Below are 19,543 nucleotides of genomic sequence, written 5' to 3'. Positions count from 1 at the left end.
AAACCAGGACATATGCTGAGGTTGCATTGGGTGCTAGAGTAGGAAGTAGGGAGGTGGTGCATGGTGTTATGGTACAGGCTATCATGTCACAAAATGGAGAAAAGGACAAAAAGAAATGGGTAGCAGAGGAGTGTTCTCTAGTAGGGAGGGTTGGTTGAAACTCTATACTTGAAATAGTTGGAGGTGGTTTGTCTGATGCTTGTGCAGCAGAAAGTGAGGGGTAGAAGGTACTCTTTGGGTTGAAGGAGGTGCTGGTTGGTGTGGAGGAGGAGCTCTATTGTTTGAAGAAGGCTATTGAAGCACTTAAAGGCAGTGTGGACTGGGATTTAATTCCTAGGTTGGGCTTTGGCTTGGGCCAACTTGGGTTTGGATTAAGGCTGAAGTTAAGGTTAGATAAAGCTAAAACGAAGATGGGCGTGGGCTTTGGCCGGACACGCCAAACCCAACCAAAAATGAGTTGGCGTCTCAAAAGGACTAGGCCTTCTGTAACAGCCCCGCCCTGGGAAGGGTGGAATCACTACGTACATACCTGTCCCTCTTCATTTTCTTTCATTTCTATTTTTTTTTTCTCTAGTAATATGCGATCAGCATGACCATGACACACGTGTATTCTAAATTTCTAATTTAATAAAGGAACACCTGATAGACATTCTATTCAAACATTCATCCGTAAGAGACTCTCAAAGTCCATCATACGTTCATAAAAACATAACTGTTCTAGTTAGGAAGAGACTCAATCTCTACCATATGTACAAGAAGACACTAAGTCAGTATATAGGGTTTTACCATCACCCTACCATAACGGTTATATCATACCAAAAGATACATGGTTTAAAGTCAAACACGACAAAACATCTTGACAAGGGACCCATCCCAACATAAAAATAACATCCATAAACATAATCCATCATTCATGTAAGGTCGAACCAATATGGAAGACATTAAACATCTACTTCTCCCTTTGCAGTAATGCCATGCTCCCCAACTTTTTCGTCATTACCTGGACGTTTAAAACGTAAACATAAAGTGAGTTTAATATTCAGTAAGCATTATACCATGCCGTTAACGTACTAATCATCTATTCTTTTTCTTTTGAAAACATGCATACATAAACGTTTGCTACTTTGACAATGCTTTCATGCGTAAACAGTTTAGAAATAAATCATACTTTCATACATAAACATTTAAATAATACTTTCATATATAACACTTAAACAATACTTTTGTGTATAAACATTTAAACAGTACTTTTATGCATAACATTTAAACAGTACTTTCATACATAAACATTTAAACATTACTTTCATGTTTAACATTTAAACAATACTTTCATGCATAACATTACTTTCATGTTTCACTTTCATTTGGCCGGTACACATTGTTACGCCCCGTATGTTGGGGTTAGCGGTCTTCTGGACCTAGACTCCGCCATTGGTCGCGGGTTAGGAATCCATTTTCGTCAGGGTGTAGCACTGGGTGCACTGCTAGTATTACTTTGGTGCCATCATTCATTTATCAATTATGGCCATTATGAAGTTTCATATATTAAAACATTTATTTCCTTTCAGTCATTTCTTTCTTTCATTCAGTCCTTTACTTTTCAGTCTTTTTCATTTAACAGTTCATTCATGAAAAAACGTCATTTAAAAGAATGAGTTTAAACATCATCTTTCATGCAGTTACGTATTTTCATACCTTAACATTCTTTTCTTTCTTTGCAGTCAAACATTTTCATTATCGTTTTTTAGTCCAATGCATATGCATTTATTTTTGAAAAAGAGCATTTCATGTCATGCTCGTGTAAATAAGACGTTAATACTTTGAGAGAGCATGTATGAAAATCTCATTACTTAGCATCTACGTGCATGCATTACCTTGTACACATACAAACAATTATAATCGATAGGGTGCTTAACAGGGGCTACCAAGAAAGACTTGTACATAGTATATACATTTACAATTTCTTTATAAGAACATTTGAAGAGAGAGACATTCTTTCATAAGAGAGCTTTGTGTATAAGAAGCATGGTCATAGCTACTTACCTCGATACTCCTCGATACTTCCAACGTCAACATAGGTCCTATTCCAATAAATAGCATAAGAGTGTTAATACTCATACAATATTTCTTTAGCCCTCCCTTTAAAAAAGAAAGCCACAATATTACAATCTAACGTCCTTTCTCCCCTTAACGTTATCTTAATTAATTAACCTCTCGTCTAACCTTTACAATAATAACATAATTAATACTAGAGTATGTTAAACTCTAATTGCACAAGCAATATTTAATAGTTTAGATAACATCTCCCATTAGAATTAAATATAGCATAAAGTATAGCAAAATTACCGATTAAACAAATCTCATTTAATACCTTTTAAACAAGCTTATGCTTTACCCATTTAATACCTTTTAAAACCAAGGTATAAAATTATAAAAACCCAAGCAAAACCTCTAAATAAATCTCAACATAGTATACATGGCATCAACATATATATATATATATATATCAAAAGATCAACTGACATCAATTATGAATAATCAAGTTAGTTATTAGAGATACCATTTTCAAATATAGGAGAAATACATAGTAAATTCCCTAAATAAATTTCGGTTTGGGCCAAAAACAAAGCATACATGTTTATTTGCAACATAAGAATTTAAATACATCAAAACATAAGCTAAACAATTTAGTTGGCTTCTAAAATACATCAAAATCAAAGAAGTTAATAGGATTTTTACCTTAAACTCCTAACTTCTTTCAAATGGTAAAGTGGAGGTCCAAAACTTGAATAAGATCAGAGGAGCTTGATTTCTTGAAGAGGAGAAGGGAGGGAAAGTGGCGTTGGCTATGGCTTGGGGAAGGAAGAAAATAATTTCTTTATTTGTGAGTCACACGACTTGAAGGGGTGGAGAGGAAGCTTGGTTTCTCTTGAACTTGAAGATGAAAAGAAGAAGAAGAGAGGAAGAAGGAGTGGATGTTCAACTTAGAGGGGAAGGAAGAAGATTTGTAGTTTGCTTTGGCTAGGTGACCGATGGTTCACAAGAAAGAAAAGGCTTAATAGCCTTTGGTCAAGGCTTGCCTCACAAGCTTGGAAGGGACCAATTAGATTTAAGAAGGAAAAGCTAAGTCTTGGTCAAAGCTTCCTTGGAAGTTTAGGCTTGTGACCGATGGGTTCATGGGATAAGATTAAATCACTTTTTGGTCAAAAACTTATTTCATAAGCTAGGAAGGATGACTGACGGTTCAAGAAGAATTAAAGGCATAAAGCTACTTTTAGTCAAAGCTTTTTTTTGGAAGCCAACAGATTCAACAAGGAAATAAAGATTTAAGTTACTTGGTCAAAGCTTACATTGAAATCTTAAGGAAATGGATGTCTAGGATTAATTGTAGGAAGATATTTACTCCACCTACCAAATCCAATAGTGGAAAATAATTGGGCCATTTCTTAAATAATGAAAATAAAAGGCCTTAAGAGAAAAATATTGTATGGTCTTAAAATCATGCCCTTAATTTATCTTAATAACCCACATAAAAATAAAAGCACATCCATTTGAAAATAAAATAATAACATAATAAAATAATAAAAATCTTTATCTTAAAATATTTAACTTAAAGAATTAGTAAAAATGAAATGACGTAATGACCTATATAGTAAGACTCGGGTATTACAACTCTCCCCTCCTTAAAAACAAACTCGTCCTCGAAATTGAACGTATTTCAAAGAAAAAGGTGGGATACTTTTCTCTCGTAACGTCCTCATGCTCCCATGTCGCCTCTTGTTTGGTGTGGTGGATGCATAGCACTTTGACTGTTGGGATTGTTTTGGTGCGAAGTACTCGAACCTCCCAATCCAAGATTTGGACTAGTGCTTCCTCATATGAGAGGTCTTTGTGCACTTGGAGGGGCGCATAATCCAACTCCCATTAAAATCCAAGATGTAAGCCCATAACATATCCTCCAATATCTGGATTGTTCTTTTGGATTGGCCATCCGTTTGAGGGTGGAAAGCAGTGCTATATGTCTAACTCTGTCCTCATATTCTTTTGCACACTCCTCCAAAATGCTGACGTGAACTATGAATTTCGATCCAACATGATTTTGGATGGAACCCCATGCAGTTTGACTATCTCCCGGACCTACTGTTATGCTAATTCGCTCTTCAAATAGGTCATTTGAATAAGGATGAAGTGAGCTGTCTTGGACAACTTATCGACGATCACCCATGTTGAGTCTTGTTCTTCCAGGGCTTTAGGAAATTCTGTCACGAAATCCATGATGATCTTGTCCCATGGTCAAACTGGGATTGGCAATGGTTGTAGTGTTCCTGAAGGTCTTTGATGCTCGGCCTTAACCATCTGTCATGTCAGACATTGAGCTACAAAATTAGCTACCTCCCTCTTCATTCCACTCCACCAGTAGTGTTGTCTCAGGTCTCAATACATCTTGGTGCTAACCGGATGCACTGTAGATAAAGACCTGTGCACCTCCCTTAGTAGTATATCCCGTAATTCGTTCTCTACAGTTACACAAGGTCTCCGCTTGAACTGCAGGGACCCATCTTTAGAAACCACAAAGTCAAGTTGCTTCCTTTTTGAAACCTCTGTCTTGATCTTATGGAGGTTGACATCTTTGCTCTAAGCAACTTTAACTTGGTCCAACACTGTTGGACTAAGAACCAGGGTACTTAAACCTTGCTTGTACATCCCTTGCCATCTCCACTCCAAGCTTCTCCATGTCCAGGAGAATAAATTTATGAGGGGTGTACATGCTCGCAAGGGTACCAGAAGAAAACTTCCTATTGAGGCATTTGCTACCATATTAGCCTGGTCGGGATGGTAGTTGATGGTACAGTCATAATCCTTTATCAGCTCTAACCTCTCAGTGTTTAATTTAAATAAAATGCTTATGCATTTTCAAATCAGTATTTAAACTCACCGTTAGATCGTTTTGCAGATTCCAAAACGAAGGGCCTGGATTAAATACCCAAGCCGCTAGCATTTTTCCCTCATTTCCTCTCTTTCCTTTCTCTCTCCTCTCTCCCCTTGAACTTGACGGTTCGGCTTCCCAGCCTAGCCACCGCTAGCCACCCTTGGCCTCACCGTCGGTCACCAGCTGCTCCTCTCCCTCCAGCCAACACGTGCCGTCCTCCTCCTCCCATGTCAACTTCAACAAAATGGGTTTCAAGCCCATTTCTCACTATAGCACCGCCGTACATGGCCAACTTGGCCACCGACCACCACCAACAGCACCACCACCTCATGAGCTTCCTTTCCATGGTCTTCTTTCCCCCTACCTCCCTCTCTCTCCGTTGGGTCACTACACACGCACGATTTCTCCACAATGCACGGCTATCCACGCCACCATACCACCACAAACGGCCTCCCCTGACCACCATGACCTTCCCTAGTAATTTCCATGCCCAACCGAAATCCTTACTTCTCTCACTCTCCCCCACTCTCCCATGCACAACTTGCACCACTCACGACCAGATACGCCGCCGTGAGCCACCGTCCAACCACCACCTCGCCACTACACCTCCCTCAAGCTCCTCCATGCCTAGCCATAACTTCCAGCCCCTCCCTTGCCTCACATGCACCCTCACTCTCTCTTGGGTGCACTGTTCATGGTGAGATCCACCGTGCTCCGCCACCCAAACCACCATGAGGCCACCTTGAGCCTTTCCAAGACCACGCCTAGCTATTCCTAAGCTCAAACTGCCACTTTACGTGGTGGACAACCATTGTACGTGGCTAACCGCCACTGTACGCAGTTTAACTACAATGTATGACTCTTCCGACATCTTTGACCATGATGGGCAGCAAGCAACGCACGGGTTATCCCGTTGATGGTATAATCCTCTATCTCTCGTTATTTATGATATGTTAGTTAATAGGTTGTGGACTGTGCTGTTAGTATTGTGGAGTTCGTTGTGAAGTGTGGCTGTGTTGTGAAGTGTTGGGCGTAATTGTGTAGTGTTGTGGATTGTGCTGTGAGGTATGAGCATGAGGTGTATGCTGTAGTTGTGATGCGACGTTGTGATGACCCGCTTTTACGTGTATTTTCACTGAATGATTGTTTTTATTTTAATTAATATATCAGTTATTTTATTTTAATTTATTTGCGTTTTAAAAATTGGGTTTTAATTTAATTTAATTTATTTGAGGTTGTGTTTTATTTCTTTTAGTTGTTTTGTGGTTTTAATCTTTTTGGCGGTTTGTTTCGTTTTCCCGGAGTGAGGACTGGACCTCATCTCTTTTCACATCCTTTTTCCTTTTTTCTCTTTTTCCTTTTTCTTTTTCCCTTTCTTTTCTTTTTCTTCTTTTTCTTTTTTTTTCTTTCTTTCTTTCTTTCTTCTCCCGCTCGACCGAACCCCCCCCGTGCTCTCTCTCTCTCCTCCCTCTCCCTCACGCCGGCGTCACCTTCTCTCTACCCTACCGCCGCCGTCCGGCCACCGTTCGGCCTCCCACCGGTCCCATTCTCTTCCTCTCCCTCCGGTGCACCACCCCACCCAAACTCACCCCCAACCGGCCGGCCGTTTGGCCGGAAAAGCCCTCCAAAGCCTCCACGGTTTTTCCTCCGATCCGCCGCCGTTGCTCCACCTCCGGCCACCATTTCTTCACCACTTCATCACCGACTCCTTGCCGTCCTAACCCACCCATTTCCGGCCTCCAACGACCACCGGAACAGCTCCTACGAGCTTAGTTTCCTTTTTGGGTAATCCGGCCATTTCCGGCCATTCCGCCGCCACCCACGGCCGTTCGTCACTTCCAATAGCTTCACAACCATCCCTAGACCATACCCTATCAATCTCGTGTCCTAGTTTGTCTCCGTTCAAAAGTGGGTAATTTATTACCCACGGCAACAGTGTAAATTACACTGTTACGTTGCTTTTCCTCCGCCGTTTGCAACGCCGCTTGTTTTCTAAAATTGCCGTATAGCGCTGTAAGTATTTTCCAAACCCTATTTTCAGATTTTAATATATATTGCTCATTCAATTATTTATTGTTGTTGGTTGTTGATTCCGGACTGAGTCCGAGGAGTTTCGGGGGTTGGATGGATGGAGGACGGAGTTGCCTGTTTATTTGTTTTATGTTGTTTGATTATTTTATTATGCATTGTTATGGCATTACATGGTGCATGCACGGGTGTTTGTGGATTTATGTGAAAAGCCGGTGTTTTGGCGTAAGTGTGTTGCGGGTGCGTGTGTATCACGAGCCCAAGCTGGGATGAGTTATTATCTCGGTGGAGCTCCTCTGGTCACTCGGGAGCGGAATAAACTGAGTGATGTCCCCTGAGTTGTCGAGAGAGATGACGGGAGCGGGGCTAGGGGATGCTTGGCTACGAACGCGCCGGGCGTGGAACCGGGCATCGCCCTACTCACCGACTCCGTGGCCCTTCGCTGGCGAGGGCTAGAGGATGCTTGGCTACCCACGCGCGGGAGGCGCGGAACTGGGCATCGCTCGTTAGGTGTCACATGCGTGGTGGTACTCTACGGTGTGACACTGGAGCCAGGGTGTGCGGATGACCCCTAGGGGAGGTCATGGTGCATACGGTTAAAATTGGATAATGGTTTATGAGGCCAAATGGGACTTTTGGCGTGGGCCAGATGGACTTCTGGCGAGATATTGGGCCGGATGGACTTCTGGCGAGATATTGGGCCAAATGGACTTTTGGCGGCCAAATGTGACTTTTGGCGTGTTTTTCAGAAAGGATATGCTTTTGGGCCAAATGGGTTTTTGGCGTGTGTGGAAAACTTGGGTTTTATGGGCTTTGTGCATTGGGCATGGTTCATGCATCTTGTTTGAGTTTTATGTGTTTTTATCTGGTAGTGTTTGGGTTTTACTTACCTGCGGTACCATTCGTGGTTCCGTAGCTTTTGGTGCAGAGTTAGAGGACGAAGAGGAGGAGGCTGAGCCCGAGGATGCGGCTCCGCCGGGTTGCTGATGCTATCTTTTATATTTGTTTAAAACTGTATTTGTGTTTTGTAATATTTTATCTATGTACGTTTTAAACAGCTTGTATTACGTTAAGAAAATTCTGGTACTTAGTTATGACTTTCGTTATCCGCTGCGTGTTTCTCTGTACACATCTGTTGCCTTGCACACACTCGGCACCCGTCGATGGGATGGTGACCCGGGTTGTCACCATCCGGACGCCTCAATTTCCCCGTGTTCGGGCGTGGGGATTTGGGGGCGTCACAGGCGTGGTGTGTGAAAGGAGTACAAGTGGAGTGTACTCCATTTAGTGCAGCGACGCATCGTGTGACGTGTGCCATTAGTGATGTGTGGCATAGGGTGAAGAGAGTACATGTGGCATGTGCTGTGTTGTGTAGCTATGCACAGTGTGATGTGCGTCGTGATAATAAGTGATGTAGCGCATAGAGTACATCCAATGCGTGCTCCATGTTGTGTAGTGATGCACCATATGACGTGTCGCGAATAAAAGGATGGTTGTGTACTTGAGGAGAGTAGAGTGTATTGTGTAGCATCTGGAACTGTGTAACAGTGTCCCGAAACAGTTGTGACGTGGCCTGTAGTCCGAGATGACGGGTTGTAATACCTAAGTCTTATTACTTAGGTCCTTACGTCATTTCATTTTTATTAATTCTTGAAGTTAAATATTTTAAGATAAATATTTTATTTTATTATGTTATTATTTTATTTTAAGATGAGTGTGCTTTTATTTTTATGTGGGTTATTAGATAAATTAAGGGCATGATTTTAAGACCTTACAATATTTTTCTCTTAAGCCCTTTTATTTTCATTATTTAAGAAATAGCCTAATTATTTTCCACTATTGGATTTGGTAGGCGGAGTAAATATCTTCCTACAATTAATCCTAGCCATTCATTTCCTTAAAATTTCAATGTAAGCTTTGACCAAGTGACTTAAATCTTTATATCCTTGTTGAATCCGTTGGCTTCCAAGAAAAAGCTTTGACTAAACGTAGCTTTATGCCTCTAATTCTTCTTGAACCGTCGGTCATCCTTCCTAACTTATGAAATAAGATTTTGACCAAAAAGTGATTTAATCTTATCCCATGAACCTATCGGTCATAAGCCTAAACTTCTAAGGAAAGCTTTGACCAAGCCTTAGTTTTTCCTTCTTAAATCTGATTGGTCTCTTCCAAGCTTGTGAGGCAAACCTTGATCAAAGGCTATCAAGCCTTTTCTTTCTTGTGAACTGTCGGTCACCAGGCCAAAGAAGACTACAAGTCTTCTTCCTTCCCCTCTAAGTTGAATTTCCACTCATTCTTCCTCTCTTCTTCTTCTTTTCATCTTCAAGTTCAAGAGAAACCAAGCTTCCTCTCCACCCCTTCAAGCCTTGTGACTCACAAAGAAAGAAAGAAATTATTTTCTTCCTTCCCCAAGCCATAGCCAATGCCACTTTCCCTCCCTTCTTCTCCTCTTTCTTTAAGAAGAAGAGAGGTAGAAGGAGTGGACGTTCAACTTAGAGGGGAAGGAAGAAGACTTGTAGTCTTCTTTGGCTTGGTGACCGACGGTTCACAAGAAAGAAAAGGCTTAATAGCCTTTGGTCAAGGCTTGCCTCACAAGCTTGGAAGGGACCAATCAAATTTAAGAAGGAAAAGCTAAGTCTTGGTCAAAGCTTCCCTTGGAAGTTTAGGCTTGTGACCGACGGGTTCATGGGATAAGATTAAATCACTTTTGGTTAAAAGCTTATTTCATAAGCTAGGAAGGATGACCGATGGTTCAAGAAGAATTAAAGGCATAAAGCTACTTTTAGTTAAAGCTTTTTCTTGGAAGCCAACGGATTCAACAAGGAAATAAAGATTTAAGTCACTTGGTCAAAGCTTACATTGACATCTTAAGGAAATGGATGTCTAGGATTAATTGTAGGAAGATATTTACTCCACCTACCAAATCCAATAGTGGAAAGTAATTGGGCCATTTCTTAAATAATGAAAATAAAAGGGCTTAAGAGAAAAATATTGTATGGTCTTCAAATCATGCCCTTAATTTATCTTAATAACCCACATAAAAATAAAAGCACACTCATCTTAAAATAAAATAATAAAATAATAAAATAATAAAAATCTTTATTTAAAAATATTTAACTTAAAGAATTAATAAAAATGAAATGACATAAGGACCTACTTTGTAAGACTCGGGTATTACACATTCCTTTGAGAAGGGCTCCACATCCTCTGCTAGGCCCAGTGAGACGTCGGCCCAACAACGGCAGCAGCCCAACAATAGCTTGCAAGGGACTATTCCGTTGCCATCAAAGGCCCAACATCGACGGCAATAGCCCCACAACAATGGCTCGTCATCAATGACTTCAAGGGCTGGCTCTGGTAACCCCTGCATCGGAAATCTTGCGCTGGAAGTGAGTTTGCGACCTGAGGAGGCTACGCAGCTAGATCCTGTGTCATCGGGAGGGCCAATGGTAAGTGGAGAGGCAAAGAAGGGTGTGACGAACTTGTTTGGGTTGCCTCCCGCCATCATGGTTGTGAAAGCAACGTCACTGGTGCCATAAAGGAGAGGGCGGGAGTGTTGTTGGGAGGGTTGCAACATTGTGACAAGTCACAGGACATGTAGGAGGTGACCTTTGGGCTGACAGAACTTTCCTTAGCTGCCCAAAAACTGATAAAGGCACCGGAAACCTCTTTAGTTGCCCAAAAATCCCTGTATGTTGACCTGACAATACGGGAAGCCTGGGTAACTCAGAGGAAGTTGCTATGGTAGGGGCCCTGGTAGTATTTGAGTCTACAAATGGAGAGAGGATGCAATGAGGGGCAAGTTCTCTGTTGAGGGGACATAGGTGCCATTTGGATAATGAGTTGAGATGAGACGAGTTGAGAGGAAAGTTGAAAATTGAACAAAATATTGTTAAAATATTATTTTTTAATATTATTATTTTTTTGGGAATTGAAAAAGTGGAATTGTTTATTATATTTTGGGTAGGAATTTGATAAATTTGTAATGATGAGATGAGATGAGATGAAACACTTTCACTATCCAAATGGGGCTAGAACCTACTCCATTGAAATTGTTTCATCTGAGGGTGTCAAATTGGGTAATTCAAAAGCCATGGAGATCAAACATTCTGTTGGGATTACATGCGAGGGTTCTGAAGATGAATGTTTGGCATTACTCACAGCTATTGAAGCTGGACATGCACAAGCCAAAGTTGATCCCTCTTTTAATTTGGATAAAAAAAAGAAGAAAGAGAACTCAAGAGGCTTACATGGGCAATGAATGATGAGGGAGGGAGCAGAGCTCTAGCCGAGAGCGTCTTAAGGGAAGGTCAATGATGGTTCCGATATGAAGCCAAAAATTATTTCATGAAATGTAAAAGGGCTGAACGAGTAGGCCAAACGGCTCCAAGTCAGGAACTTACTTCGATAGTGGTAGGTTGATATCATCTGTTTACAAGAGATCAAGTTATAATTAATTACAAGGCAAATAGTTCAAATTTTGTAGAGAGGGCATCATGTTGGGTGGTTGTATCTTCCTTCTAAAGGAGCATCGGGTGGTGGAAAGATCAGATGAATGTGTGAGTGATTTCACTGTGGCTTGCTCCTTTGTAAATAGAGATGGGCTCAGATGGGCATTTGCAAGAGTTTACGGCCCTGATATTGATGTGGAAAGAAGATCATTGTGGGAAGAATTAGCGGAACTTTTTAGTTGGCTGGAATTACCAAGTTGTATAGGGAGTGATTTCAATGTATCTTTTTTCTTGAGTGAAATGTCAGGTACATCCCACATCACACCTGCTATGAGGAAATTTTCTGATTCATTTCAGAACAAGCGCTTATGGATATCCCACAAACGGAGGCACGTTTAATTGGTCCAACACTCGAGAACTCCCTTCTTGGTCGAGAATTGATATATTTTTGCTAACTCCAGAATGAGAGTTACATTTTCTTGATGTAACTCAAAGACGACTACCTAGAGTATGCTCTGATCATTTCCCTATCCTCTTGGATTGTTGAGGCATCCAATGAGGTAGAAGGTATTTTAAATTCAAAAAAATGTGGCTTAAATCTAACGGTTTTGTAGACAGAGTTAGGCAATGGTGGTCCTCTTATGATTTCCATGTTTCTCCAAGCTTCATATTGGCAAGAAAATTAAAGGTGCTGAAACAAGATTTGAAGAAATGGAATGAACAAGTGTTTGGCAATGTGCTACTACAACGATGCTCCCTTCTGGTGGAGTTACAACGTTTGGAGGGTGAGGAGGAGGCAAGAATTCTCTGAATCCGAAAAAGCTCGCAAGAGTCGGATAGTCACTGAACTTGAATGAGTATTATTGATAGAAAAGATCTCTTGGAGACAGAAATCAAGGGCTCTATGGCTCAATGAGGGAGACAAGTGCACGAAGTTCTTTCATTGGGTGGCTAATTCGCATAAGAGGAACAACACTGTTGATACATTGATGGTAGATGGGATAGTTTCTTTGGATCAATCAAGTATCAAGGACCACAACCATGGAGACCAACAGTAGATGGGTTGACTTTCTCAACACTAGATCAATAGTGTGCAGGGTGGCTTGAGAGACCCTTTGAAGAAGAAGAGTAAGCAAAGTTATTCGAGGTATGGCTATTGACAAGGCCCTAGGTCCTAATGGTTTTATCGTGGGTTTTTTCCAAACCTGTTGGGAAGTGATCAAAGATGACCTTATATTGGTATTTCAAGAGGTTCATACTTACGCTAGCTTTGAAAAAAGTCTCAATGCTACGTTTCAAGCACTCATTCCCAAAAAGGTGGGGTTAGTGGATGTTCAAGACTATTGTCCCCTTAGCCTTGTGAATGGGGTCTACAAGATTCTTTCAAAAGTGACAGCGAATCAATTGAGTATGGTAATGGAGAAGTTAATCTTGAAGCCACAGAACGCTTTTGTCAAAGCCAAACAAATTCCAGATTCTGTTTAAATTGCAAATGAAGTGTTGGACTGTCAACACAAATCTTGAGAACCTGGGCTACTTTTAAACTAGATATGGAAAAAGCCTATGATCATGTTAATTGGAAATTATTGCTTTATTTACTTGCAAGATTCGGTTTTGGAGAGAACTGGCTGAAATGGGTAGAGTTTTGCATCTCAACAATCTGTTTCTCTATCTTGGTGAATGGCTCATAGGTGGGTTTCTTTCACTCCTCCCATGGTTTGAGATAGGGAGATCCGTTCTCTCCCCTACTCTTTCTACTTGTCATGGAAGCTCTCTCTAAGATGATTGTGGGCCTCGTGGAAGGTGGTTTTCTCTACGGTTTCTTGGTGGGAATGGTAACTCTCCTAATCTTTCTCACTTGCTGTTTGCTGATGACACCCTCATTTTTTGTGGAGTAAATCTTGGGTATATCCAATCTTTAAGGGCTCTTCTTCTTTGTTTCGAAGCTGTTTTGGGTTTGAGAGTTAATCTCTCAAAGTTTGAATTGGTACCGGTGGGGAATGTTCCTGAAGCGCCAGCTCTAGCCTCTCTCTTGGGATTTAAGGTATCTTCTCTACCTCCTCAGTGTCTTGGCTTACCCTTGGGTGCTTCCTTCAAATCATAGCAAATTTGGGATGTTGTGATTGAAAAAGTGGAGTGCAGGTTGGTATCTTGGAAGAGGTTGTATTTATCGAAAGGTGGTAGGCTCACTTTGATTAAAAGTACTCTTTCTAACCTCCCCACCTATTTTTTGTCATTGTCCCGCTCCCAGCTAAGATTGCCAATCATATTGAGAAGCTACAAGGAGATTTTTTGTGGAGTAGTTTGGGGGATGAGTTCAATTTCCATCTGGTCAATTGGTCCATGGTTTGCATTCCATTTTTTTGGGGGTGGATTGGAGATTTGTAACTTGATGAAGTTCAACCAAGCTCTATTGGGTAAATGGTTGTCGTGGCATCAACACGAAAGGGGGGCCCTGTGGAAGTTTGTCATATATGTACAGGTTGGGAAAGCATGGAGTGGTTGGTGCTCGAATGAGGTACGAGGCCCACATGGGGTGGGTTTGTGGAAATACATTAGGAAGGGTTGGGAGACCTTAAGAAGACATACACATATCGTAGTGGGTGATGGCTCTCATGAAAAATTTTTGCATGATAAATGGTGTGATGAATGAAGTCCCCAAGACACTTTCCCCGCCATATTTGAGCTCGTACAAGTAAGGAATGCTGGAATAGCGGATCTCTTGGCTTTTTCTAGTGGCTTCCCTCATTGGAATGTTGATTTCACTAGGTCAACCCAAGATTGGGATGGAGGTTATTACAGAGTTCTATTGATGTGAACCCTAATCGACTCGCTTTGAAACTCAACAATAATATTGGAAAACAAACCTAAGAAAGCCAGACTTAAGTCTATGGATGGAGAATCTAGACCCGTTGAGATCTCATTTCAAGAACCTAGATTATATGAAAATCTAGACCCGTCTCAAGAACCCAGATTACAAAGGAGGAACGCTACAAAAGTTGTGATTTACCTTTGATAAGTTCAAACGTTCAATCAAGAATAAGAGGAGATAAACTCAACTCACAATGAATAAAATTCATCAATTTCAATAATGTCTTACCTACTCAAATGAGGCTACAAATGTTTTAAATAAATAATCCCTAAAACTATAAATGAATAGTGCTGCGGGTATTGTAGCGTGAACAGTTCCGCGCTACAGTAACTTCTAAAACCCTAATTCAAATAAAATAATAACTTTCCAAATAAGCCTTTGGCCAAAATACAAGGCCTTCCCAAAATCCCTAGTTCGTTAGAAATAAGACGTGTGCGCTGGACATCCCCCAAACCCAATTATTCTAGATTAATTCCTATGACTAATAAAATAAGCCTTTTTAATGAAATAAATAAGTCCATAACCTTTAATAACAATAGGCCCAAGTCGTGTCTTCCATAACTTGGATCAAGTGGATCAACTGGTTCTCCTTCTTTCAAGCCCATAATGAGTGTTGAGTTCTTGCTAATTTCGTCCCAATTGGATTGCACCATTTCTTGCATTGTTCTCTTGATCTTCGTGGCTCTTAATTTTGTAATTGATCCTTAAGACTCGGTCCTTCTTGGGGTCCATAATCTATGCTGCACTGTATTTTGTGAGTATGATCGAGGGTATTATGGACAAGATGTTTTGGAGCCCTTCCAAGAAAGCTAAATTCATGATTATATCATTTCACAAAGTTTTAATGAGCCCAGGTATGCCCACATTCCCATGGAAGAGCATTTGGTAGACGAAAGCCCCGCCAAAATAGGTTTTTTTTTTTTTTTTTGTTTGGACAGCAGCATTGGGAAACGTTCTCACCACTAATAACCTAAGGAGACGTTGGGTAATGATGTTGGACTGTTGTTGCATGTGTGAGAAAAATGGTGAATCAGTTGACCATCTATTTTTACATTGTGAGGTGGCTAGGACCATGTGGGCTGATTCTTTTATAGGACTTGGATTATCATGGGTCATGCCCCATAGATTGGTGGAGTCTTAGCATGATGGAGAGGTCTCCGAGGAAATTCACAAGTTTTAGGAATCTGGAAACTGGTCCCCATATGTATGTGTTGGTGTATTGGGTGGGAGTGAAATGATAGAAGCTTTGAAAACCACGAGAGAACAATGGAGGAGCTGAAACTTTTTTTCTTTAAAACAATGTTTTCATGGGTGGGGCCATTGTTTGTAACAGACTAAATGTCCATGACTTTTTACTTTTAGTTGTAAACTCTAGTTAGGTACTTCTCATGTATATTACTTGTGTACTTGGGCTTTGCCTATTATTATGAATAAAACTTCTTGATTACCGATAAAAAAAAAAAAGGGATGTACAAGATTATTTCTAAGGTGTTTGGTAATCGCATGAGTGTGGTGATGGAGAAGATCATTTTGAAGTCTCAAAATGCATTTGTGAGGGGGGAGACAAATTCTTGATTTAGTTTTAATTGCTAATGAATGTTTGGAGAGTAGAAACAAGTTGGGTGAATATGAAATTTTAGTTAAATTGGATATGAAAAAAGCTTGACCATGTTAGTTGGGAGTTTCTCTCGTACTTACTTGGGAGATATGACTTTGGAGAGAAATGACGTTCGTGGATCAAGCATTGCATTTCAACCTCGAGATTTTCCATCTTGGTGAATGGTTCTACGGTTGGGTTCTTCAACAGTTCGCATGGTTTGAGACAAGGAGATCATCTATCTCCTTTTCGTTTAGTCCTTGTTATTGATGCTTTAAGTAGAATGATTTTAGCGGCAGTGGGAGGAAGTTTCTTGTCAGGTTTTGTGGTGGGAGACGAGTCTTGGAGCAGCTGAAAAGTCTCTCATCAGCTTAAAAGTCTCTCATCTTCTTTTTGCGGATGACACTTTGATATTTAGTGAGCCAAATCAAGATCATCTTTGTGTTTTTGAGAGCCCTTTTTTATGTTTTTGAATTTGTTTCAGGACTTAGAATAAACTTATCAAAATCTGAAATTGTTCCTGTGGGTTCCATTTTGAATATTTCAGATCTGGCCAATATTTTGGGGGTGTAAGGTATCTTCATTGCCTTTGAGGTATCTTGGCCTTCCCTTGTGGCTCCTCATAAATTTGTTACGATTTGGGATAAGGTGATTGGGAAGATTGAAAGGAGATTAGCTAGATGGAAAAAGTTATATTTGTCTAAAGGGAGAAGAATAACCTTGATTAAAAGCATGTTGTCTAATCTTCCTACTTATTTTCTTTCTATTTTCCCTTTGTCGGCAGGGATGACAAAAAAATTGAGAGGATTTTTCGGACCTGTTTGTGGGGAGGTAAAGGAGATGAAAAAAAGTTTCATTTGGTCATCTGGAATAAGGTTTGCCAATCGTTTTCTTGTGGAGGTTTGGGGGTGCGAAACTTGGGGCGATTTAACAAAGCATTTCTTGGAAATGGCTTTGGAGATATCATATAGAGAGAGAGATGCCTTATGGAAAAATGTTATCGATGTTAAATATAGGAGTACCGGGGGGGTGTTGGTGTTCTAATGAAGTAAGAGGAGTGTATGGGGTGAGTTTGTTGAAGACCATTTGGATGGGTTGGAGGGAGGGAGTTTGTTAATCATTTTAAATTTAAGGTGTGGAGCAAGATGCTGCAATGGCTGATTCTTTTTCTTGTATAAATAATAATCTTCAATGGAATGTAGGTTTTGTTAGAGATGTGCATGATTGGGAAGTGAATGTAGTTTCTGATTTCTTTGGAAGACTTTTTAATTTGAAGATTGCCCAGGGAAGGGAGGATGGTTTGCTGTCGGTTCATGCAGGAAATTGCAGATTTTCTGTTAGTTCCTTTTACAAGGAGCTAACCTGTCATTGTGGCTATGATTACCCTTGGAAAAGTATCTAGTGAGTGAAGGTACCTAGTAAGGTGGCATTTTTCTGTTGGGTGGTGTCTCTTGGTAAAACCCTGACCACGGACAACTTAAGAAAGCGTGGAATGTGTATAGTTGATTGGTGCCTCATCTGCAAGAAAGATGGTGAATCTATTAACCATCTTTTCTTCATTGTGAGGTGGCTAAGACTTTTTGGAATGAGATTTTTGGTCGGATGGGTATTGATTGGGTGATGCCTAAGGAAGTGGTGGATCTTCTTGCATGTTGGAAAGGTTTGGAGGGGAGAAAATGTGTTGCTCCCATATGGAAGATGATTCTTTTGTGCTTGATGTGGTGCTTATGGTTGGAGAGGAATAGGAGATGCTTTGAGGACAAAGAATGCTCTATGGGAGAACTTAAGGACTTTTTCTTCAGTACTTCGTATTTTTGGGCTAAGGCTCTTATATTGAATGGTGATAATTTGCATGATTTGCTTTAGCCTCTTTTTGTTTCAAGAGTGAACTAGGTATTTTCTTTGTATACTTCTTGTGTACTTGGGCTTAACTATTCTTGGTAATAAAATTCCCTTATTAACTATATAAAAAAAAAAAAAAAAAGAGCTGGGTAAGTGAACTATCACAACGGATGAAGTGTAAAGGCTTTTGTAATTAAGTGAATAATAAAATCAATGAACCAATAAAATAATAAAAAAATTGATTGGTGATAATTTGCATGATTTGCTTTAGCCTCTTTTTGTTTCAAGAGTGAACTAGGTATTTCCTTTGTATACTTCCTGTGTACTTGGGCTTAACTATTCTTGGTAATAAAATTCCCTTCTTAACTATATAAAAAAAAAAAAAAAAAAGAGCTGGGTAAGTGAACTATCACAACGGATGAAGTGTAAAGGCTTTTGTAATTAAGTGAATAATAAAATCAATGAACCAATAAAATAATAAAAAAATTAAGGTAATTAGGAAAATGATGCGGTGGATTGATGAGAGCAAAAGAAATGCTTAAAAAAGTCGTAGTGGTAACATACATGTCTTAAATAATGTGAACTAAACTTATTAAAAAAAATAGCATGAACTAAATTTCTAGAGAAGATTGTTTCACAGAACTTTTTAGTTTCTACTTATTTTGATATATGTGTTGGACTACAGGTACACCTTTTCGACATTGACATTCCTGGGAAGATTACCTTTATTGAATCAAAGACTCTCACAGCAGGGGAGACTCCGACTGTTGTGGACACAGGTAATCTTTACAATTGAAATTATTATGCCGACTTAGAGAAGGCTCTTTTTGAGGCCACATGCTTATTTAAGTTTCTGACAATTACAGTGTTTCTAATGGACCTAGCTTACATGACTTTTTTGTATCACATTCTAGGTCCTAACTTGTAATTAGGTGTTCTTTGATGTATACTTCCTGTGTACTTGAGCTCTACCTATTTACTTGTTTTAATAATTTTTTTTATTGGCACCGGGTTTTCGGGAACAGTGTCCAGACTAATCCCAGGGGTGCAATAAAAATTTATGCTACTTAAAAAAAAATAGTTTTTGACAATTAGGTTGTGGTTTGAAGAGATGCGTTGTGCTATTTTGGGATTAGCTTTAGGAAATCTTGCTTCAGGTATAGATTCCTAATCAATTTACTTTGGGGTGTTTGGCTTGACAACCCTATTGTGACCTGAGGGTGGGGGGTGGTATGTAATATAGTCTTCAAATACTATTGAGTTCTTTCTACGCTATCTGTTGGCTACTCATATAATCTACAAGCATATTGGAAAACCTCTACATTTATTGAGAAAAAGATACCAATGCATAGATTGGAATGGCACACAAATTTGCCGTTGCACTTTTTGTATTAATAATTGTTATCTGAGCATCTTTTTTATGCTGAGACTACCTGTGATGTTGATCTTTTCCATTGCCTCGTATCTGTTTCTCAGGAAACTCTCCTTCCTTCTTGGGCCTTTGTAACCATTGGATGTTGTTGCAGATGTTGGGCGTATTGGTATAGGCATCTGTTATGACCTTCGCTTTCAGGAGCTGGCAATGATATATGCAGCAAGAGGTTTGTTTGTTCCTTCCATTGACCTGTGAAAGTTTGAACATTTTTCCATACTGGTGGATGTTATAAATAGCAGTTAGCTATTGATAGTCAACGACTAAAATTTCTGTCATTATTTTGGTTTATTAACAATTTATAGCTGTGATAAAGAAACAAGGAGAGATTATAATTTCTGGTACTCCACACGATTGTCCTAATCACATCTACATGGTATCGGCAAAGATT

At 40.0% G+C, this 19,543-nt stretch overlaps 1 protein-coding gene and 1 long non-coding RNA gene across 2 annotated transcripts in view; one reads left to right on the top strand and one right to left on the bottom strand.

The window, feature by feature from the left end:
- The window catches only part of LOC122296134 (omega-amidase, chloroplastic), a 38,128-nt gene that overhangs the window by 3,251 nt on the left and 15,334 nt on the right, over positions 1–19,543 (top strand). Inside the window, exons 4-5 of the mRNA XM_043105581.1 lie at positions 18,406–18,499; positions 19,247–19,321. Coding sequence (XP_042961515.1) covers positions 18,406–18,499; positions 19,247–19,321 — 169 coding nt within the window. The remainder of the gene's footprint in view (positions 1–18,405; positions 18,500–19,246; positions 19,322–19,543) is intronic.
- Positions 630–19,328, bottom strand: LOC122296135. Its single transcript, XR_006238400.1, has 3 exons — positions 19,154–19,328; positions 2,044–2,081; positions 630–1,000 (listed from the first exon to the last, which is right to left on the bottom strand). It is a non-coding gene; the product is annotated as an uncharacterized LOC122296135 (long non-coding RNA).

This window comes from Carya illinoinensis, chromosome 15 (assembly GCF_018687715.1).
Source record: "Carya illinoinensis cultivar Pawnee chromosome 15, C.illinoinensisPawnee_v1, whole genome shotgun sequence".
NCBI classification, from domain to species: Eukaryota; Viridiplantae; Streptophyta; class Magnoliopsida; order Fagales; family Juglandaceae; genus Carya; species Carya illinoinensis.
This window is presented reverse-complemented; position numbering and strand designations above follow the sequence as displayed.